Here is a 23,057-nt window from a genome sequence, read left to right as displayed (position 1 = left end):
CCCCTCATTCTTCTGCAACCGACGCATGCGTTCTGGCTCTCTCGCCTGGGCTCTGCTCTTCTTTGCTCCTGAAAATTCCAATTTATCGTCTCTACCTGTAAAAGTCCTGCTCATTTTCTAAGGCTCAGCTCCTAGCCTCCTTTGAACTGGTGACACTTACCGTATTTTGCCGTGTATAACGCACACTCACGTTTTCGTGCGCATTCTACACGGGGTTATACCCATTATTGTACCCATGGTATGTGATCGTTCTACCCGTGTATAACAGGCACCTCATTTTCCCCTCAAAAATTTGGGCAAAGAGTGCACATGATACACAGCAAAATATAGTTTGTCCCCCGTCCTAGGGACATGCTAAAAATTTTTTTTTTTTGGCATTGCCATCTTTAAAAGACAGGGAACTCCTCCATGTTAAGAGGTGTGTGTGTGTGTGTGTGTGTGGTTGGCATTAGCTGCTCGCCAAATACAGTGTGGGGCAAAGGTGGGTTCAGAGCTGTTGGCATGCTAAATAAATACTAACACAAGCCTAAACTTTGTGTTTTGCATGCACACAACTCTTAGCCTACGTCTGCCCCACCTTGCGGCCCCTCTTGTATGCACACAGTAGGACTGTTTTCTTCCCTCCATCTCTCCCATTTCACACCCTTCCTCTTTCCTCCCTCCTTTCGTTCTTTTATACTTAATTCTGTTTGTCCATTGAGCATGAACAGCTTGTATGAGAAGCAGGAAGAAGCCAGCCACATGGTTTTTAATTTCTTTCAGGTATGAATAAAGAACAGGAGACCTTGCCATGAGGAAAATAAATCTGTATTTTGAAAACATTAATCTTTCGGCCAGCAGAGGCGGTTTTGATCAGATCTCTTATTCTTCAATTTCTCATCCTCTATATCTCAGATTTCACCCCAAAAGCAAAAGGGATAAGCTTTTCTAATGACAAAATAAATCTAATATTAAATCTTTGCGTCTTGCTTGTCTCACTTTCTGGGGGTTATTTCCTACCAGAATGGTCCGGGATCTTCAAAATGTCTTTAAAGAAAAAAAATTCCTTTTCATCAGCGCCCGCAACGAATGAATCATACAGACAATTTGCTACAATGGGCTTTTCTTTTTGTGCAAAGGCAAGAAATCCTGAGTGAGGAAGCTCAGACTTCACCAACCTCCTGGTTCTGAAATGACTCATCCAGACGCGAGACAAAATTGAAAAATCAGAGAGATCTCATTTGAAAGAAGGAGAATGGTGAATGGCCTGGGAACCCAGAAAGAACTCATTTTGCTTGCGAGCCATTGGATGAAGATGCTGGATGGGACGAGGACTCGGGAGCGTCACGGAATTGACAGGCAGGGCGAGACGGCGCTGGCCAAGTGTTTATCACACACGAAGCAGCGTGCCTGTGGAGTGTCGGCCGCCCCGCGCAGCCCGGAGAGCCTCACCGCTCCCTCTTGCCGTAACAAGCGCATTGACAAGAGCTGCCATTGACTCTGCTTTATCTCCTGCGTGCTAGTAAGAGGGCGCATTCCGAGTGCACCCCACGTAAATTGAGGCTTGCTTCCTGACCTGGGAGATCAATCCTCTGTCAGAGAGAGCTGGCTGATGGATCACTGTGGGACTACCCCTGCGTGGAAAACCACATCAGAGACCTTCTCAAACACCCTTCGGAATTACACACTGGACCTCCAAACAGGCAGCTATAGATGAACCTGTGCAGTTGCAAGTCTCATCTGGCTGATTAAAGGAGGCTGGTGCTCTGTGGTTTGGGGCTGTTCTCCCAGCCAGAGGCAGCAGAGTGTCCGGTTAAGAGCGCCACTTTGGGAGTTCCGTGGCTGGGGCTGAGCCAGCATCTGCTGCTTTGCAGCTCTGTATTTTTGGGAGAGTTTCTCAACCTCTCTGTTTCGGTTGTCCTGCCTGCCAAGTAAGTTTAGTACTATGGTACCTTGCTGCCTCCCAGGGCTGTGTCTTCACCTGGACCCCCTGGAGCAGACCCTGAGACATGCATTTATGAGCAAGGAGTTAATTAGGAGGTAGAGGTAGATGAAGGGTGAGTGGAGACAAGAAAGAGCATGGCCGGTCGACAGTGAGTTCCTGAGCAAGCCACCACTGTGGGCAACTGGAACTGAGTCCCACCGGGGAGCCTGGGTGACAGTGAAACATGCCCCACAGAGTCGAGCACGAACCTGGGGGCGAGGGGCTGTGGTGCTCATCTACTAATTCCCATTCATCCTTCACTGAGGGCTTCTCTTGTGTGTGTGTACACGTGTGTGCCATGTGCCCACATGAGTGCATGTGTGTGCATGCCTGTGCATGCACAAGCAGGGTGGGAGTGTTAGTTCCCTGGCCCTCCGGTTTGCCCTGCCACCTGTAAAGTGGGCTCCGTCAGGAGGAGAGAGCCCCTTGGGCACAGCAGGGAGCGTGCTGGCCGCCGGCAGTCGCTCAGTGCGCCCTGAAGATGTGAGGTGAGGATGTGCGCAGCGTGACGGCAGACCGTCTGTGACGACAGATCAGAGGAGTTCCGTCTGCTGAGATGCCGAGCCGAGTCCCTGCACAGAGCGAGCCCTCCTCCGTCAGGACGAGCTCCATAGCAGAGCAGTGGCCGAGTGCGTGACGGGTTTTCCCGATATGGCTGCAAATGCGAAGCGGGTTTACTGACGGAGCAGTCTGCATCCGAGGGGATAGCGTCATGGCAGGGTGACATGTGCGTGACAAACACCTGCCCATCTGTTAGAGGCGCTGTCACGTGATCAGCGCCCCCCTCAGGGCGGGAGGACCCAACCCAGCCGTCCTGTGCTGCAGTAACAATCAGCCCAGAATCTTAGTGACTCCACAGGAAGTAGCACCAGCCTCATCTCCTCCCTTAAAAAGCACACACACACACCCTGCAACATCACTCTGTTTTATGTTTTCCATTTCACACGTTTATTTGCTTGTTCTGACTGCCCGTCTACTCACAAAAATGCAAACTCTGTGAGGGTAGGGATCTTGTTTTACTTAGTGTGGTGTCCTCAGCTCCCACAGCCGTGACCGGCACTTAGTAGGACCACAGTGAATATTTACTGAGTCAACACACAAAGACTGTCGTCCCACCTTAGACATGGAGTGACTGAATCCGCCAGAGCTGAGGATAAAGTAACAACACAGCTGTTAGTCATTTATATCACACCAACGATGGGCAGATGCTTTAATCTTGATATCAATACGTATTTCACATATTGGGGAAACTGAGGCACCCAGGACTTGTGTGGCGCAGCCAGGGAGCAGACAGAGCCAGGATGCAAACCAGGTAGCCTAGCTCAGGGTTCGTGCTCTCGGCCGCTGTGCTGACCCAGGAGGCAGCCGAGCAGCAGCACACGGGGCTGGCAGGAGGAACCACTGAGAGAACAAACTGGAAGGTCTTTGTCCACTGCCCCAAGGTTGGTTGCAGTTTTCATGTATGGGAAACGTGATGGGGTTGCCAACACTTGAACCTGGACGAAAGGCTGGGGCGAGGGCTGGGAGCTGGGCTGCTCCGGGAGGTGGCCCCGTCACTGCCTGCAGAGGGGCCTTCAGGGAGGGTGGGGGCGTGATGACCATGCCAGTAAAAGTGGACAGTGTCTCTGCATCTAGAATATTCTGATATCATCCAAACAGACCCGTCGGGGGCTACCCTGAGCGAGGCATCCTTCCCCTGGCAAACTCCCTGAAGGCAGCCCCTGCGTCTCCGCAGCACCTCCTGTGGGGCCCCAAGTACATGGGGGTGCTCAGTAAATGCTCATGAATGGGGGTGACCTTCTCCACCCCAAAGCAGGTGTTTATTTAGGGACACACCCACGTACCTGCCATGTCTCCCCCACACTAGCCCGGCCCCCCAGAGGGGTCTGATCTCCGAGTCACATATGATCAACACCCTCCCATGCTCGTGACCTTTCCCTGGATTTCCGTTGTCCCCCGACAATTTCCAACGGCGTCTCTACTTTAAAAAGTCCCATATTGCTGCAGAATGTCAACGCCTGACAGAGGCCCGGAGACCATCTGAGGTGTCCCTTTATCTTTGCCCCTGCCCGTCTCACATGGTGCTGATCCGGGAAGGGGAACTAGCCAAGGATGGACAGGTCAGTGGCGGGACAGGTCAGTGGCGAGACAGGCCTGGAGTCCAGGTCTCCGAGGGCCGAGTGCAGGGGTCCATCCTCTGTGAGCACTGCAGGGCCCCAAAGTCAGCTGCCAGGTTGCAGGGAGCAGGCTTCTGTTTGGAGGAGGATGAGCGCTCCGCTCCCCCCTCCCCGGCCCCGCCATGGTAACCATTCTGATACAGTTTTATCCCTCTTTGGCCTCTGATCCTGGGGCTAGATAATTAATCAGGCTTTTGAATAATTAAAGTTATTAAAAAATGCCTTCGTGTCTGTGAAAATCGCTCCAGCAATTACTGCCTTATCAAGAGACTGATTCTGCAGACTGGAATCTTTTCCAGCAGATAAGACGTGTCCTCACTGGAGGCTTCGGGCTCAGAAGTTGGAGGAGGAGTGTTTGTGATGTCAGCCAGCGCTTTTCAAGATGAACAGCAACAACCCTTGACTCCACAACTTCCACTGACCCTCCTCTCGTTCGTAGATTTCCTAAAGAGATCCAGCACACCTCATTCCTTGCTTTCAGAGCCTGCTGCAAAATATCATCAATTAAAATCGATTATTCAAACAAGAGTCTGCACTTGGGCCTTGCTGAGCCTGGCTTCCAAATTTGACTTTATTTATTTATTTGTTTATTTATTTATGGATTTTGTTTATTTTCAGAGAAAGAGGGTGAGAGAGAGAAATATCAGTGTGAGAAACATTGATTGGTTGCTTCTCGTAAATGCCTTGACTGAGGACTGAACCCAAAACCCAGGCATGTTCCCTGACTGGGAATCGAACCAGTGACTTTTTGCTTTGTGGGATGATACCCAACCAACTGAGCCGTATCGACCAGGTCTTGACTTCCACTTTTCAATAAAAACAAAACAAAACAAAACAAAACACACACAAACTCTGTAGGAGCAAAGTGAACGGGAATGCTTGCTTTTCTCAAGCTACTCCGGTCTTTCCTGACCCCGCTGACACCTGGTGCTGAGCCTGAGGGGTACCCTTCTGTCCCTGGGGCCCCACCACTTCTTTGTTATTTCTCCCAGTGGGCTTTCTGAAACCCAGATCCAGGGTGCTCAGGGCCGCAGCTTCATGCTGGGTGTGGAGGGCTCCACAGAAGCGTGTCTGGTGGACATCCCCAGCGCTACAATGCGGCGGAAGAGCCAGCTGCCCAGGCAGGGCCCCTGCATCCTGCAGGACCAGGAACGGGGCTGCTCACAGCGCCTGGGGAGGGAATGTAACTAGCGCAGGTGTAACCAGGGGGGTGATGTTCGTGGGGCTGTAGAGGGAGACATTGTTTCTGAGTGGCTACGTTGAACACAAGCTGCGGACGGACGCAGACAATCTAGAGCACGTTGTATTTTCCCAGACTCACGTTTCTGCTGGCGTCCAGCTGGGTTTCACCAGCGGGAGGAACAGCTGGGGGCTGAAAGGGAAGGGGAAAAGGGGTGCAAGGGAATGTCTTCTCCTGTCTCCGGCAGCAGAGAAGTATCCTCCTTGGCTTCGGCTTCCTCTGGACACATCTGTCCTGCTTCCGGCCTCCACGCATTACCGCATGCCTCCGTCCTTCCGTCTGAGGGCCGGGAGTGGCTTCTTGCTCTCATGTGTTTCTGTGTTCCTTCCGTCTCCCTTTCCAGGCTCCCAGCTCCCTCATCGCCTCTAGAGACAATTCCCTGGATTAAATTCTCTCTGTTGTAAATACTTGAAACAGTTTATCTTTTCCCCATCAGATCTCAGTTGATGAACCACTGTTTGATTTGGAGAGCCAATGGGTCTCGTCTTTGGCTTAAGTGAATCTGAGACAGGTCTCTGTCACTCACAGCCTGGGGAGCTTGGACCCATGCAGCAGCCAGTGGGGAAGAGAGCAGCTATCAGCTCCTGAGCACTTACTACACGTCAGCCACTGTGCTCAGCGTTGTTTTCATCAGTGAGGCAGGAATTATGATTTCTGTTTTGCAGGTGAGGAAGCGGAGCTACAAACAGGTTAGGTAAGTGTATCCCCATCCAGTTTATGTTCTTTACGGGGACACTCACTCCAAACCAGCTGCTGCTTTAAATAAGAAAGAGGTTCTCACAGGTGTACAGAGGCTCAGGGGTGGGAGGACGAGAAAGGAGGGGAGGCATGACAAAAGTCAGGTCTGTAACTTTTCGTGACATGGTCTAGAAACTCAACCGTCAGGAGTCTGATGTGTAAAGAAGTGCCGTGTAAATGAGGTGCAGGCATCGCTGGTGACGGTGACTCCAGTCAAGTTCTCACTGCTAATTGCACATGCGTTTTGCTAAAGGGAGTAAATAGGAATCATTCACGGGCCCTTGGGGATGGCGGCACCATTCGGTATTCATGGCAAATGTATCACTGAGCTTCATAAGAGAATCGGTTTAAAACAAAGCTTGGTCAGCTGTTTAATAATTTACTGATAGTGACAGCAGGGAGAATATCTAATAACCAGTGAGATTGGCTTTCAAATAGAAAATAAATTCATGTTAGAAGAGTTATAGGAGGGGCGAGGAGGGAAGGAGCAGGGGGCATTATTAGCAGCAAGGAAATATTTAACATTTGCCAACTCCGGATTCTTTCTTTCTTTTCTTTTCTTTTCTTTTCTTTCTTTTTTTTTTTTTTTGAATCCTGCCAGAACGGAGAAGCCCAATTATCGAGCGGTTGCAACATTTCATGCACTTATATCTTACAGCATCCGTGGGCCCTTAATGCTCTTCATGCAGGAAACAGGGATCAGACAGAGGCCCAGTGTCTCCAAGCAGAGGCTCTGGCTGTAGCTGAGCCCCGGGGACCACCCACCTTTGTTAACCTGGGGACTTTCTGGGGCTCCCTGGTTTTCGTCCCCCCCCCCCCCATCTCGGCTGTTCCTGGAGGAGGGAAGGCTTGAGAAATTTGAAAAGCAAAGCCCCGAAGGGACACAATCAGCCTGAACTATAACTGTGTGTTCTCTTCTCAGGGGAGAACCCGGCTCAGGCTTATTACAGGGAATCTGGCTTCTGAGTAAGTGGAACCTGTCCTTGTTTACTAGCAAAGCTCTGTTGAAATGTCTGTAAAATGGAAAGGGTTTTGAGATGGTTGAGCTTGAGGTTTCCTGCTAATACTCATATTCTTGGTGGCTCAGAGACCCTATTACAACGATTTTCATTTACTCATCATTTATTTATTTGTTATTTTCATCTGAGGACATTTTTTTCCCCATCAATTTTGAGAGAGAGAAACATCGATGTGAGAGAGAAGCATCAGCTGGTTGCCTCCTGTACCGTCCTGGGCCAGGGATAGCACGTGCCCAGACTGGGGAATCATATGTGTCTGGATCACACCTGGACTGGGGATCATACGAGCCCAGACCGAGGATCAAGCCCGTATGTACCTAGGTGTGTGCCCTGACTGGGAATTGAACCTTTCGCTTATGGAATGATGCTCCATCCCACTGAGCCACGCCAGCCACGGCTATTACAGCAATTTGAAAAAGGTCCAGGAGTTGTTGAGAAGAAAGCAAAACCTAAAACCACCCTCAATCACCAAACCGCCTGGTGCCTCAGTTTCCTCACCTGTAAATGGGGGACTTTGAGGGGGGAATTGTGGAGGGAGTCACACGGAAGGCTCTGGGCTGCCTATTGGGCTCACAGTGAACTCAAGTCCAAGCACGTCAGGAGGACAGAGACAAACCCCAAGGAAAAGATCCCCAAGATCATCCGTCTTCAAGCTTTAGTGGCAGACAGTGGGGAAGGGTGTTTCTGGGTAAAGCGGCGTCTCAGCCCCCCCTGCCCTCCAGTCCCCTCCCCAGGGCCCGCTCTGTTCTCCAGCCGGTCCCCCCATTGCCACTCGGGAGACAGCCCTCCGGATAAGACAGATGACGCCTGCGCTCTCAGACGATATTGTCTGCGGTTTGCATTCCGAGATCCTACCCTCTATTCTTCACGTTCATTTCAGCAAGCGCACTCTCATTCTGCCTTGAGGTATTAGCATTTTCTCAGCTTGTAGAAACAATGATTTGTCAACGTTTTCCTTGACGTGAGAATGGCTCGGATGAACGAGCGCCGTCTGGCCTGTGGTGCCAACAATCGCGGGGCGTCCGGGCGTCCTCCGCCACCGCCCCGCTCTGCTCCGCGCCAGGAGGGGCGAAGGGGATTCTGGGGGCCGCAGTCTGCCGCTATCATTTTGGGTGAAATGTCTTTCTGTGTAGCAGAGTGAAATATTTTTTAAACAGATGCTGTTCTCTGAAATGGAAAGATTCATTTGGCTGGCTTGGCTATGGGGTAGCTGGCTGGCTGGTGGAGATGTGTTGAGTGTGACATCCATGCCCGGGCACAGAGGACGGGGAGGGCGTGTGCAATTCAGACAGTCTCTGTAGGTGGGTGTGGGGAGTGAATGGGGTGTCGGAGGAGGGGGTGTGGGTGAGTAGAGGGCAGGCCCTGTGTACGTGGATAGGATAATAGGCTCCATCTTAAAGAGGTTAACGAACATTCTGACTCATAAACGAGGTGGGTAGATGTTACGTGACTGCCCGAGATCCTTTGGAGGAGACGCCCCTTCCCCACTCTGCTCCGTCTTCCCTGGACCATCAGCTGTGCTGACTGCCCCTAACACCACGGAGAGGTGAGCAAAGGACCGAGGCTGGCCAGCTACGGTGCTGTCCACTCCCTGCCCCCCCCCCCCCCCCCCGACTTCCCTGGCCATGCTGGTGGTTTCAGGAAATGAAATGTGATTCTAATCAGCCAGTGTCTTCACTAAAGTTTGCCAAGCATGTTGCCAAAGGTCTCTCTCCCCCTTTTTTTACTGAGAGTCCTTGGCTGTGAGGACTCTAGATGGAGCTGCCATAGTCCGATTTCCCTGACCCCCCACCGAGGGAAGCACAACTAAGGTTTGGAGAGGGGTGGGGAGAAGAGAGAGGGAGAATGAATGGCAGCTGAGTACCTGGATCCATGTTTGCCTGAAGGTGCTCATATATCAATCAGCTAAATGAGTCACTGGATTCCTCTTTTCACTTACACTTGTTTGAGCTGGATGTCCTCAAAGAGTCTTGCCTGAAACACAATGTACACACACATTCTGGGCTCAGTGCCCATCCTCTAAGCCCTGCCTGGGGTCAGAGACATAGACTCGGTCAAGATTCAGACCTGGCTTCAGTAGGCTCAGAGCTGTCCCTGGTTCCTGACACTGCATCAGCCACCCACAAGCTCACGCGTGCCTAAGAATCACCTGTGTCCGTGTTAAACAACCCAACTCCTGAGCCTCAGCCTCTAGGGATTCTGATTCTGTCCCATGTGACATTAACCAGCACCAAGTGGTTCTGGGGTGGGCGTGTCCCGGGGCTCATGCTGAGAACACCATCCACTTGCCCATCCTCTCCATGTGTCCTGTTCCAATATTCAGCCCCACATCTGTGAGTATTTGCATAGCTGCTCTCGCTACCCATCATGCTCTTCTTTCCTTGTCTACCTGGCAAGGACTCCATGTGGGGGCAGTTGAAGATGAACTAGGGAGGGGACGGGCTTGGAAAGGCAGGCGAGGCGCAGCCAGTGAAAGGTCTCGTTGGCCATGTCCAGAATTTTGGACTTTATTCTGAGGGCAGAGGGACATTTGTGAAGGGGTTTCAGCTGGCGAGTGCCGAGCCTGCGGAGAGACGGTCTTCTTGACTGCCGTGTTAGGGCGGCGTTGGAAGGGGAGGCTGAGGGGAGCTGGGGTCTGAGCTGAGCTCCCTGCAGGGAGATGCAGAGAAGCAACAGGCTCACCTCCCCTCCCCTCGCTGAGTCCACCCCTACCTGGGACCCTCCCGAATCCCAGCCTGGAGTCAGACCGGCGAGGAGAGGGGCGGAGAGTCTGGGGGAGCTCAGCGCTCTGCCGAGGTCCACGTCCCACTGCAAGACACCGGGCTGCCCCAGGAACAGTGGGGCGTTCCTGCTGCTTCATCAGAGAACCCCTTTCCTGGATGCAAGTAGTACAGGCTGGGGCCACACCTCAGTCATGTTTGCTGCCCATCGGCCAGCCCCTGGCAGTAAGCCCCCCCTGTCCCTGGTGCCGGTGGAACCTCTCAGTGTGGGCCGACTGTGGGCTCCTGTGGACGGGGTCCCCCTAGCTGGGCATCCTCATTTCTCAGCAAGAGACTGGGCACAGGTCAGAGACAAAAATATCCATGGAGGCTGCCTAGCATACATCACTTAATTGTGTTTCGTGGGTGTGTGTCTTTTTTTTTTTTTAATTAGAAGAAACAGCTGTTTGCAGAACCCACTCAGGTCAGGCAAGAGACTGCCTCGCACTAAATTCAGGCCATCTCCTGCTCGGAGGCCTGCTTGCTAAACGTCCGGGCCGCGCGCCGGTGTTCTGGCCCAGAGATGGGGCAGCTGGCTCTCCGCGCTGGGCTGTCATGCAGATGTCGGCAGAGCTGGCCTGCAGTCAAGGCTGGGCTGGCGCGGCGAGCCGAAGGCTTGAGAGTGAAAGGAAAGGAAAGTATCTCTTGAGTGGGCCCGGCCTTGTAGGTATTTTCACATCCATTAACTCACTTAATTTCCACTCAGCCCAGCGAGGTAGAAATAATCACCCCAATTTCGCAGGCAGGGGCACATTTGGAGAGGGAGAATAACCAGTTTGTGCTCACCTGGGTGCTAAATGGAGGCGCAAGGAATGTGGGCAGGTGTGAGGCCTTGCCTGCCCGGAAGAGGGGTGTTACCAAAAGGTAGCACGTGCGAGAAGAGACCCCAGGTGTTGGAAGTCTGAACATCATGTAGGAAGAAGAGCAGGAAGGCTGTAAGGCACGGGTGGCCAACACGAGGCCTGCGGGCCGAATCCGGCCCTCCACCTTGTTTCTACCTGGCGGCAGCACTGAGCTCTTGCTTAACTGCGAAGGAGCAGTTCCATTTACACAGTCCTAAAATGACACTCAGCCCTTGGAAGGCAACCACCAGGCTGATGTGGCCCCCAGTGGAAATGCGTGTGATGCCCCTGGTGGAGGGAATAGAGGACGCCTACCAAGAGCACACAGACGACCAAATCCAGGTGGCCTGGAAGTGGCCCCGGGCTTGCTCTGTGTGTCCCCAGAGAGAGGGGCCAACTGGCGGGGAAGTCTCTCCACCCACAAGGGCCTGAACGTACCATATTTTGCTGTGTATAACACGCCCCCACGTTTCTGGCCCAAATTTTCAGGAAAAAAAAATCTTTCATTTTAATTGATTTAATTAAATTTATTTATATTTAGATACTTGTTTTGTGCGTTGTAAAGGAATTTTAGCATTTTTGAACACATTATATTATTGCTTTCTAGAGTTACGCTTTTAATGCCTAAGCATAAAAAAAGGATTACAAACATTTATATAGATACGGAATTAGTACTGTCCATGTATAATGTACATCCTTATTTTTCCCTCAACAATTTGGGTAAAATACACATTATACATGGGAAAATATGGGTAAATAATTCCTTCTTAAAGTCCTGCTTTGGACACAGCAGTATCATTGGACAATGCGTGTTTTTATAGAACAAAATGGTTGACTCATGAGGTTACACTTGAAAAATACTTATGGTTTCTAAGTTGCATGTGGGTTATTTATAATTGCATGTCTTGACAGACAGCATTAATGTTCCCGCCGTAAAAACATTACTCAAGCCGGAGCTACTGGCTCTGAAAGAGTCGTGGTGTGTGCAGAAGCCATTCTGCTAATAGAAAGGTTAACTTGTATTTTTGAATTATTGATGGTTGCTTGTTACTAATTTTTTTTCCTCAGAAAGGAGGAAATAATTAATGAAGAGATCATTGCCAATGTGTCTGACATCTATTAATGGTTTCATCTTGCAACCAGATTAAAAGAGACAGCTGGCCCATGAATTTATGTGTGGAGACAGCTCCAAACGCGCTGACAACTTGGTGGGAGGGCGGGGCGCGGGCGGAGGGGCCTGGGCGCTCCCGAGCAGGCGGCCGGCCGGCGCGAGGTCCGGCCCCAGCTGGCGGGGCCTCACCGAAGGGTGCTCCGAGGCTAAGCTGCGGACGGGCCAGCAGCGAAAGGGCTGCCACTCTCCTGGTGCCTTTCCAAACTCTTCCGCTCCCACGGGAGCCCATTAGCGCCTTCGCTGTGCCAGCCACTTGTTGGCAGTCCCTCCACGGGTGTTTCAGATCAGTGGTTTTCAACTTGAACCTGCATCAGAATCCCCTGGAGTGGGGGGCGGGGCGGTTACAACACCGAGTCCTGGGCCCCACCTCCAGCATTCCGGTTTTAGCACATCAGGGGAGGGGCCTGGGAACGTGCATTTCTCACCCAATGCCGGGCGATGCCGATAGGCCTGGCCCAAGCACCACACTTCGAGAACCAGCTTTGGATCCATGACTGTCGGGCGGTGCTGGGGGGATGCCTCGAGGGGAGGGGCCGGCAGACTTTTTCTGTAAAGGGCAAGACAGTAAGTATTTTCCCCACTGGGGGCGGGCCAGATGGCCTCTGTCACACCCAACTCTGCCACTGTAGTGCAGAGGGCAGCCACAGGCAATATGTAAACACGTACGCAGGATGTGTCCCGATAAAACTTTATTTACAAAAGCAGGAGGCGGGCTTGGCCCACCAGAAGCAGTTTGCTGACCTCTGTTCTAGAGCAGCATGATCGAACAGAAGTTTCTAGAACAAGCAGCCCCTGGCAGCCCGGAGCAGCATGAACAGAATCGTCTGTGATGATGGAAATGTGGTCTGTCTGTGCTCTCCGATATGGCAGCCGCTAGCCACACCTGGCTGCTGAGCACTGGAAAGGTGGTTCCTGTGATGAAAAACCGAATTTCTACGTTTTAAATTTAAACGGCACCCCATGAAGAAGACCGCAGGCGCTAATGGAGAGGTCATTCCACCGCCATCTCCTCACACAGGGTCAGACCTCAGAGGGGTTTGAGCCTCAGTTTCCTCGTGTGTGAGGCGGGAACAAAACAGCAGTTACATCATCCGATTTCCCCACGGGACGGTGGGGTGCCTTGGCCCCACTTGTCTGCCCCCTGCTCTGTGCTTGCTCCCCACGGGAGGGCTGGCCATCCCTCGGGCTGGGGGAGGGGCTGGGAGACAGAAAGAGGCCATCTCTGCCTCTCGGGGTCCTTTGCCTCCCTTCTCGCCGTCTAGTCTTCCCCACCACATTGCCGGCTGCACTGGGTGGGGGGAGGGGGGACTGAAGACCATGCCGACCACGCCCATTGTTCAAGCTGCAAGCCCACAGCCCCGCCATCCCTGGCACAGGGCGGACTGCTAACTCACTGGTGGTTCAAAGGGTGCCCCAAGCTGCAGGCCTCCCCTGGGCTGGGATTGGGGGATATGCAGCTAAAACGTCTGGACACTTCCGTCTCGGCCCCCACCAGAGCTGAAAGGGAAGCCATTGTGCAGGTAGGGAAACCGAGGCCCAGAGAGGTCTCGCCAAAGGTTCCAAAGGGTTAAGGGCAAGAGTCACCCCAAGGACAAGAGGCTGGCTTCTGGAGCAGAATTAAAAGGGGCTGAGTGCTACTTCACCCTCTCCAGCGAGGCAAAGCTCACCCCAGGCCCCGCCTCCCTGCCCCAGCACTGATGCCCAGCCCAGCCCTGAGCTCCCCAGGCCTCTGCCGACAGACAGCAAAACGACCTGCCTGTCTTGTTAGCACGGGCTTCCTGTGAAGGAGGGCGGGAGAGGCTGCTGTCCCTCTACCCTCCCTGAGAAGCCAGGTCAGAGGGGGCCTGTCTGGAGGCATCTGTGGCCTCGAGCCAGCCCTCCCCCTCCATCACACAGCAGCCCAACACTACATGTCCAGGTGCCTTCTGAGAACTCGGCCTTGTGGAACAGGCCAAGGTGAGAAACCACACCCCTACAACGTGCAGAGAGAGCACCATCCCAGGGGCCAGCCCTGGGGCCTTGGCAACAGGCCTTGGGCAGGAAGTGCTCCTTGGCCAAAGTTCCACAGGAAGCCTTGAGGACCAGCGTGGGTTTACCAGGGAGACGCTGCGGGGACGGGCCCTCCAGACAGAGAAAGCAGCAGGCGCAACAGCTCGCCCACGTGACTGGGCGCTGGGCGTCCTGTTGGACGGCAGGTGAGAGTAGCTGCTCCTGAAAGAACAGAGCGGGGGGGGGGGGTAGCTTCTGGGTGTGGAGGGCAGCTGGGGCAGCACAGGGGGCCATGGTGGACCCCGGGCAGGTTCAGCCTGGTGCTGCTGCTGCCGAGGTAGGGCACCAGGCCTGCACCCCCAGCTCGGTTCCTTTTGCCTCCCCTCCCCTGCCCCTATTCTGACCTGGGAGCTTGGCAGGCCAGGATGTGACATCAATAGTGGGAGGGCTCAGTGGGGTGCAGGTGGGTGTGTGTTCTGAGATCACCAAGAAAACTGCTATTTTATACTTTTCGGAAAGCTTGAGAGAGGAGCCCAAGGGAGCAGGGACAAGTTAGAAGTGTGACGCCAAGCTTTTCAGTGGCTTAGAAACCTCCTGCTCTCCTGGGGGTCCCCTGGGGTCAGTCATGCCCAGGGTCATGGGTCACGTGCTGGGGCAGGCCTCTCCTCAGGCTCTGGGTGAGGGTTAGGGAAGCGGCCAGCGGGTTAGCTCTGAGCAGAAGGGACCTCCCATTTCAATCGTCCCCAGAGACCAGCACAGAGGCAGGCACACGGCTCAGTGCTCCGTAAGCATCTGCAGAGTATTAGGAATCGCTGAGCAGGCGGTGAAAGGTCCCGCTCACAGCCCCTCCGCCCCCACCCCTGCAGTCTCTCTTTCCCCAGACAGGGGCCTGGGAAGCAGGACTTGGAGGGGCCTCCCTGGCAGTTCTGCTGTGTGGGACGCACTGGCCATCCCAATAGGCCAGTCCAAGCCCTCCACCTTCCGAAGGTGGCGGTAGTGCCGGGAGCCAGACGAGGGGAAACCTGTGCCTAGGATTGCAGGTGTGCAGAGAGGGGGGAGTCAATGGGTCTCTATGCAAGGGGGCCGTGCTGCTCCACCTAGTGGAAACCGGGAGAGAGGCCCTGCGCGCTCTGCCTTAGCATGTCCGGCCGAGGCTCTCCACTTCTGGAAACCCTGGCCATGCCTGACTTTCCTATTTCTCCCCCAAAGTCTATCCAGTCTAATTCTTGGAATCCCATCAAGGATGAAGGTTTTTGGGGGAGGGGGTGGCGTGCTGTGCTGAAACCGGGGGAGGGAGTTTGGGCCAGGTTCACAGCGCAAATCCCCTGAGTACTTCCCAGGCGCCCCTGCCCCTGGTCCTCACAGCCCAGGCCCCCCGCCGGCACCCACGAGGCCCCTGCCCCCAGCGGAGCTGCGATCCCCAGCCTGTGGGCTGTAAGGGACAGCTCTGGCTTTGATCTAGGGTTTTCAGCCCCAACCAGGTCTTTGTTCAGACCGGGAAGAAAAAGGAAAAAAGCTACATACACGGTTCTGTCTCCGGAGGAAGGGGGGGTGGGAAGGTTCAGGCTGTCTTTGCCCCTCCAGCGTGGGGGCGGGGACAGGGGAAAGCTGTAGGTGAATCAGAGGAATACCTAGGCGGCTGACGAGGTTGGGGGCGGGAGGAGGCGGATAAGGTGACAGCGGAGCGGTCAGCCTTGAGCCCAGAAGAGTGCGCGTGTGTGTGCAGTGCATGTCCTGTGTGTGTGTGTGTGTGTGTGTGTGTGTGTGTGTGTAGAGGGTGGGGGATGGCGACTCCTGGGTAAAACTGTCATCTCTAGAAGTGCCCGAGACCCTGCCAGCAGACGCCTGCCCCAGTTTAGGGCAGATGCCCCTCCCCTCCCCCCCCGTTCACCTGACCGCCTTCCTCCCTCTCCTCTACCACCCGTCCCCCACCCCCCCACTCACCTGTTCTCCCACTCCGAGTTCAAACGGCTGCTCCCTCTTTCCCTCCACCGCCCCCGGTACCTGCGCCCCAGTCGGGCAGACGATGCTTGGCTGCGTGGTGCGGCGCGGGGCGAAGAGGCCAGGACCCTGCGGGGCATGGGGGTGCAGGAGTCGGTGCGGGGGTGGGGACGTGTGTAGGCGCGTGACTCTGCGAGAGGCCCTGAGCCGACCAGCCCCGCTGAGGGTGAGCGGGGGAGCCCTTGTGTGCCAGCCGCGGGCGTGTGCCAGGCGCGGGCGTGCGCGCGAGGGTGTGTGCGCGGCCGAGGCGGAGCGCCCGGGCGGGCAACGGCGGCGGCGGCGTTAGGACTCGGGGGACACCGCCCCCCGCCCCGCACGTCCCGCCCCCGCCCAGCCTCCCGCCTCAGTTCGCGCCGCGCCTCGGCTTCGAGCGCAGCGGCGCCAGCTCCGGGAGCCCAGCGGAGCCAGCCGGGCGCCTAGGGCGCGCACAGCCCGCGGCCGCGTCGGCGATGCCGGGCCGCCCCGTGCCCGCCCCAGTCCCGGCCCCGGCCCCCGCGGAAAGGGGCTGAGCCGCCCGCCGCCGCCCGGATGGCGAGCCTAGCCGCGCTCGCCCTCAGCCTGCTCCTGCGTCTGCAGCTGCCGCCGCTGCCCGGCGCCGGGGCACAGAGCGCCGCAGGTGAGTGCGCCCGCTCGGCTCCCCACTCCTCCCCGGGGCGCCCGGGCACCCGCCACGGGACCCTCGGAGGAGAAAGTTGTACGCGTTCGCGGGGGGCTCGGGTCCCGGTGGCCGGAGCCCGAGTTCCTGCCCAGACGCCGGCAGCCGCGTCCAGGAGCGCCCGGGCCAGCGGGCCGGGCCCCTCGCGTCCGGCGACCGCCTGCCTTTGGCGAAGTTCCCTGCTTTACTTTCCGGCCGCCCCACCCCCCAACCCCCGGGGCTGGAGTAACTTTCCGCGGTTGTTGCGAATATTTCCACTTGCTGCCTCCCACTTGTCGGAATCTGTCACTCGAGTGTTTGGGGCGGCGAGATGAGAAGCGGCAGCGACGCCCGGCGTGGAGCGTTCTCGCCCCAGCAGCTTCTCGGGCAGCGCGCGCTTTTCCCGGGGTGGACTGGTCGCCAGCAGGCCGAGGCTTCAAGGGAGGTGGCTTTCCTTTTCTCCCGGGATACACAGGAAGCTCCCGACTACCTCCAAACAGGCTGCGCCCCGTGAAGCCGGCCCTTAAGCTGCTGCCCATTGCACCTGTGGGGTGTTTGCATTAACGACTCAGGCAGCTAACCTCCTCCCTACCCCCCGGTTCTACCCGGAGCAAATGGACGCCCCTGGGAAAGGCCTTCCGAGCAGAGTAGCTTTGACCTGTGAGCATGCCTGCTCCTGAAAAGTTTGGGGGACTCATTTGGGTTTGACCATGGGGAGGAGGTGAGCAGAGGCGGTGCTCAGCGCGGGGGGTGGGTGGGTGGTTTGCCCTGGTGTGTGTCTGATGGTAAGTTAGCATGCACGGGAGACCCCCATGATTCGGGGGGACTTACACACCACATGCCACCGCAGGCAGGTCCCAGTCCTGAACCCCCCAAAAGAGCAGTGGCGGGAAGGAGAGACAGGAGGAAGTGGCCGAGGTATGATTCCAAGTTCAAAATCACCTTGAAGTTTCTTAGCACCAGTGGGCTTTGGTGTGGCCCATTGAGGGGAGGCTGCTGGGATCGCAGGGACAGGCTGAGAGAAGCCAGTGGGACTTGGGAAAGGCTCGGTTTGGGCTTGCTGGCTGCCAGCGGTGCCGATTGTATCATCGCACGGAGAGAGAAATGAGGTAGGCAAGAAAGACAGGCAGAGGCGAAAGGAGCTTTGGGGGAATGCTACCTCTTTGAACAGGCTGCCTCTGAGGCTGAGAATCGCCGGGGTGACGTTCCGTCGGAAATGCCACGGGGTCTCCCTTGCTCCACACCGAAGACGGGAACTGCCTGTGGGACTTAGGTGAAGGGACAGACTGTTTCCGTGGCTGAGAAGTTAGGCGACCAGGACGCTGCTTTTGAGGTGCATGACGCTGAAAGGTCGGAGGAGCAAGGGAGAGACGAGGGACAGCCAGGACATCGTTCTGAAGATGGGGTTCGACTCTGGTGTGCCTGGTTTGGGGTCGGCGTTCGGGGTGCTGGGGAGGGGAGGGCAGGAGGATGCTTGTGGCAGACCTGGAGACCCGGGCATGATTGGTGACTTAGGTTTTCCTGTCCTCTAAGTCCTTTCCGACCTGGCCCACATTGATAGTACTCACGATCCCGCGGCAAAGAAACTACAGCAAAAAAAAAAAAAAAAAAAAAAAAAGAAAGAAAGGAAAGAAAATTCCACCACGGGTCTCATGCAATCCGTTCTTGGGTAGCTTCCGGTGAAACCTTACCGGCTCGGGGACGAGTCCACGGCTGAAAGCAGGCAGCTTCCGGATGCTCCCGCCAGGTGGCGCTCGCCCACAACTGTTAAAATGCAAATCGAGTTGCTTTCATCTCAGGAATAGAACTTCTTTTCAATTTTTAAATGAGTAATGTGTTTATTCAGCAGCCTTTTGTTAAAACATTAGAGAAGTGTGAAGAGCCAGCACCTCTTCTTTGTTTGCTCTTTGGAACACAGGGGAAAGAAAAAAGGAATGCCGGAGTACGGTTTAGGAAGAAGTGTACCGTGAAGTCACGGTGTGGGTTTTTCCCTTCCACCGGAGCTGGGCGGCTTCTGCAAACCTACTATGGCACCTACTTAGCACGTGACTGCGTGGGTTCCAAGGGCTTTGTAAACGAGTGGGATTCGGTTGTGTTGTAAGCCTCGGTTATTTGTAAAAATGGGGACTTTCTGTATATATCTCTATTCATGCTGGCTGAATGCTAACTAGACCAGGTAAATTAGATGATTTTCGCCTCCAGGTTCCTACATTTGCATTTGTGAATGCAGGAATGCTGCAAATGTTGACTTTTAATACTGGACTTATATTCTTACTCCTCCCCCCCCAAGGCAGAAATTGATGAAATCCAAATCTAGCATAAATACAACAAATAGCGTGCTTTCCTTTAACGTAGCTTCTTTAAAACTTTTTGTCAAGTTCGGGTAAACAATACATTTTAAAATTCAGTGGTGTGCCCTCTGTAGTCTTTCAATATGAAAATTCCCAGCCTGGAGAGCAATTGTGAATTTGCAAGCTTACGTTGGGGACACAGTCTCGGTGACATGTTTTGCTGTGACATGTCGGTCACAGTGCCCAAAAGTCAGTGGTATAAGCCTGTCACCGGAAGGCAGGGTCCTTCTTCCTTACTCTAAGATGTGTTTCATGAGTCAGGATGATTTTTGTAAGGAACGATAGTAAAAAAAAAAAAGCATCAAAAATCAGCCCTGTAAGAGTGTGGCAAAATACGCTTTGGGATGGGGAAGAGGGAAACAGTTTAACAGATAAGGGGGTCGTGGGTCCATCTACTCTGGGGTCACTGCATCCATTCACTGAGAGCAAAAATGGGTCCCCGAGGGGCCTGACTTGAGGTGGCAGCTGTTAGCAATGTAGCCATTTAACTCGGTCACTGCCAGACGCCTCTGGGGAGCTGTTAGCAGTACCGTCAAATTTTACTTTCTGTCCTGGATTGCTTGATTTGTTTCCCCATAAAAGAAACCATTCATGGGCAAACCTGGCTTGGGTTCCGTTTCAGCAGCCACTGCAGACACATTCCTAGTGAAAGCAGACCATCTTTTTGGGCTATAACCCCACTCGCTGTCTCCTCCCCTTCACCTCTCCTTGCTTCCCACCCCTCGGCACAGCTCCTTCAGGCCCCGAGCTGCCCGCTGAGAGGCATCCCTGGTAGTAGGAGCCGTCACCTTTCAGAGCCACCATCACGGGGCATTACAGCATCGTTCTTTCAGGCACAGGATACTCCCATGACTCTCCGACAGTGTGTTGCTGTGGAAACAAGAGCAAAGCCATGTAGGCAGTGGGCCCTTGATAAATATTTATCGATGATGATGAAGAGAGGGTAGGGTCTCGTGGCAACCGTGGTGAAGGTCCAGGCGAGTTTGTGAGTCGCCAGGAAGCCTGTTTTAGAGAAACGAGGACGCACGCTTTGGAGTCTGAGGTCCTCAGTTCGAATCCTGCCACTGCCCCTCTTGCTAGCTCTGCCGGCTCGGGCCAGTCATTCACCTCCTTGGAGCCCCGGCGTCTCATCGGTAAAGAGAGGACGGCCGTAGCTGCCTCACTGGGCTTCGTGAGGACCGAAGGTGATGTGTGCAGAGCGCGTGAGAGGCTGGTGCGGGGCAGGTCTTCCTCCCGCCGGGGAGCCTCGTGCATGACTGGCCTGGGCACCGCCTCTCCCTCAGGAAAGGCCAGTTAGGTGGTTGGGCTTGGGTGACGGTTTCTAGTGTTTCTTCCTGTTGGAGGTTGATTCCCTGCCACCACTGTTAGAAACAAAATCTTCCAGCCGGTGACACTGATACATGTGGCCATTCAGGGGTTTCGCTAGGACATGCTTTAAGTACATTTACCTTCCTCGATGAGAACTGATTTAAAGAAACACACAGTTGTACGTCATAACAGAAGAGCATGCGGGGTTCATCCTCTCTCCCTGCCTCCTCCTGCCCCGCCTCACCCCGTCTTCCTTACCTCAGGGCTCTCCTCACCTGTTTCTGTCTCGTACCTGGAAATCAAGGGCATGGTGCCCCGGGCATTCAGGGGAAGGATGCTTAGTGCACCTGATAAACAAGCAAAGAGGAAGCACACACGGAGGCCTGTGACGATCCAGAAAAGAGAGGAAAAAGCTACAAGATTATTGCAGATAGACCATGTCCGACAGGTGCAGGAGCATTTGCAGGCCCCTCGGCGCGCGGGGCCAGAAGACAACACTGAGTGGGTGTTAGAAAGCATTGCGAATGTTTCTGAAATCTTATCGAATGGAGTCAAACTGGTTTGGAGGAGGAGAAGAAAACTATGGATTTTTAAAATGGAATCATGACATTCAGATGCAGCCAGAGAGGCAGTGGCGATCACAGGTGTCATGTGCAGGTGGGCCCCAGTGACCTGCCAGGGTCGTGAGATTCCGAGGTTTGATGTGGGCTTGCTGGACACTTCTGTTTGCCTAGAAGAGGGAAGAATGAACATGACCGTATCAGTTATTTGTTATCTGTTAGGAAGAGTTTCAGGTAGTAAAGAAGGTACAGAGGGACCCGGAGAAGATGGTAGTCCCAGATCCCAGGAAGTCAGCTGTGGAAGGTGAGAATGAATGTGAATTAACTGAGAAAGGCAGAGCTGGGGAAAGAGAAGGGGCCATTGAGCCATGGTGACCGTTTGGCCCCTTCGATCCCAAATGGCGGCGTTATTTTACGTGGCCCGTCCTCGGTGTGCGCACAGAGGACGGCCGCTCAGAGCCCTCCCTGACCCGCCGTCGACACGGCGACGTGACCCGTGAAAGGGTCACAGACTTCTTTCCACTTCACGCCGACTCCAGCTGCTGTCTGACGTGTGTGCACCCGCGCCCACGTCCACCGGGGCCTGAGTGGAATAAAGTCTTTCCAGCTTCTTGAACACACAGCGTAACATGCCTATTTGATGCTGGAGGGCACAGAAGATGGTGATGCCCCTTTGGGAAGCAGGTTGGCGGGTTAGGTAAAAAGTCAAACACACACGTGCACAGGATCCAGCAACTGCACTTGCAGGAGTGTGCCCAGCAGGAACTGGAAATGTGTCCACACTGGGACACAGGCGTGAATGCTCGCAGCAGCGTTAGTCACAGCAGCGGAAAACTGGGACGAATCCAAGTGACCCCCCGCTGGTGAACCCACCCAGTGGACCAGGACTAGCAACAAAAAGAAATGAACTCTTGACCCGTGCCGCAACACGGACGAACTTGAGAACGCACTGTGCCGAGCAGAAGAAGCCAGATGCAGAACTCTACGTGGTGTAGGAAATATTCAGAGAAGGCAAGCCTGTCAAGACAGAAAGCAGATCGGTGGTTGCCTGGCGCTGGGCAGGGGAGTGGCGATTCATAGAGAAAATGTTCTGAAGTGACAGAAAGGTTTGAAAACTGGAAGGTGGTGGTGACGATGGTGGTGGTAACTATATCAACCCTGGCTCCCAGCCTGCGACGTGTCCTTGCTAAGTTACTCCTCCGTTCGGAGCCCATATTTCTGCAGCTGTAAAAGTGGGCACGGCAGTGCCTTGGTGCCGTGAGAGCCAGAGATAACTGCTGGCCGTTGTCCAGCTGTGTTCCTGGCACGAAACAGGCCCCTGGTAAACAGCATTACTATTACTTCTCCTTTGCCAGTTTCCAAAATAGTTGGTTGCATTCGTTCTTTGAAAGGCATTATTTTCTGGTTGTTTTCCTCTCTCTCTCTTTAGACTGTGAATTAAATCAATGAACTAACATTTCTTTCCCTTCAGCAGTTTGGCAAAAATGAAAAAGTTTAAGGCTATCAAGTGTTGAAAGGGATCTGAGCAATTAGGTGCTCATTGTTGAGCCGTGGATACTGAAACAGCTTTCTTTGAGCGCTAAATCTGGCAGCGCCTGTGACATTGAAGATGTGAATACCTTGTGCCTGGAGTGCTTTGCTGGGGTAGGGACTGGTGGGGGGAGGGGACAGACTGTCCTTTTTCCTTCTCATGAAGCCAAGGATGTAGACATTTCACAGGAGAGGAGAAGTGCCCCCCTCCCCCCGCCCTGCCTCAGGAGCAGAGGCCACATATGTCTGGCCCCTTTGTTTACCAACAGGGCGAGCAGCTCCCAGAGGTGAGAAAAAGCTCGGTCCCTGCCTTTTCTCAGCCTTTGTGTGGGGCTCCCCGGAAGAGCATCACACTGGTGGCCCATGTCCTGTTCTGAAACAGGTGTTTGTGAACCTCGGACTTTCTCGGTACCTCCAGGCTCGTCCTCATCCAGGCGAGGACACAGTGCTGCCCCCGACACTCCCAGAGCCAGCTGCCCAGAACCCCGGACAGCCCCATTTCCTTCCAGGTCTCCCCAGCTTTGCGTTACTCTCCTTCCATCCTGGTGGTTCCAAGGCCAATCCCAAGACCACAGACCTGTTTCTCTTGGTCCTCGCCTGACTCACGGGGGCGGTTTTTTATTCATCCTTGCGTTTCATCCTGCATTTGACTCTTCGGAACGGAGCGTGAGTTAATGGGTTCATGCCAGCAAGGAGAACTTCTTAAAGGGCACTTAGGGTTGATCATCATGAATGAGTGGCTTTGGAAGAAGGTTCGGACGAGCTTTGATTGACT

The 23,057-nt window shown here is 54.4% G+C and overlaps 1 protein-coding gene across 11 annotated transcripts in view; it reads left to right on the top strand.

The window, feature by feature from the left end:
* Positions 1 to 16,276: 16,276 nt before the first annotated feature.
* Positions 16,277 to 23,057, top strand: part of PTPRT (protein tyrosine phosphatase receptor type T) — a 944,823-nt gene continuing 938,042 nt past the window's right edge. For all 11 annotated transcript variants that reach the window (XM_036009848.1, XM_036009845.1, XM_036009847.1 and 8 more), the window contains exon 1: positions 16,277 to 16,515. In XM_036009848.1, coding sequence (XP_035865741.1) covers positions 16,428 to 16,515 — 88 coding nt within the window. In that variant the 5' untranslated portion in view covers positions 16,277 to 16,427. The remainder of the gene's footprint in view (positions 16,516 to 23,057) is intronic.

Source organism: Phyllostomus discolor, chromosome 9 (genome assembly GCF_004126475.2).
Source record: "Phyllostomus discolor isolate MPI-MPIP mPhyDis1 chromosome 9, mPhyDis1.pri.v3, whole genome shotgun sequence".
NCBI lineage: Eukaryota > Metazoa > Chordata > Mammalia > Chiroptera > Phyllostomidae > Phyllostomus > Phyllostomus discolor.
This window is presented reverse-complemented; position numbering and strand designations above follow the sequence as displayed.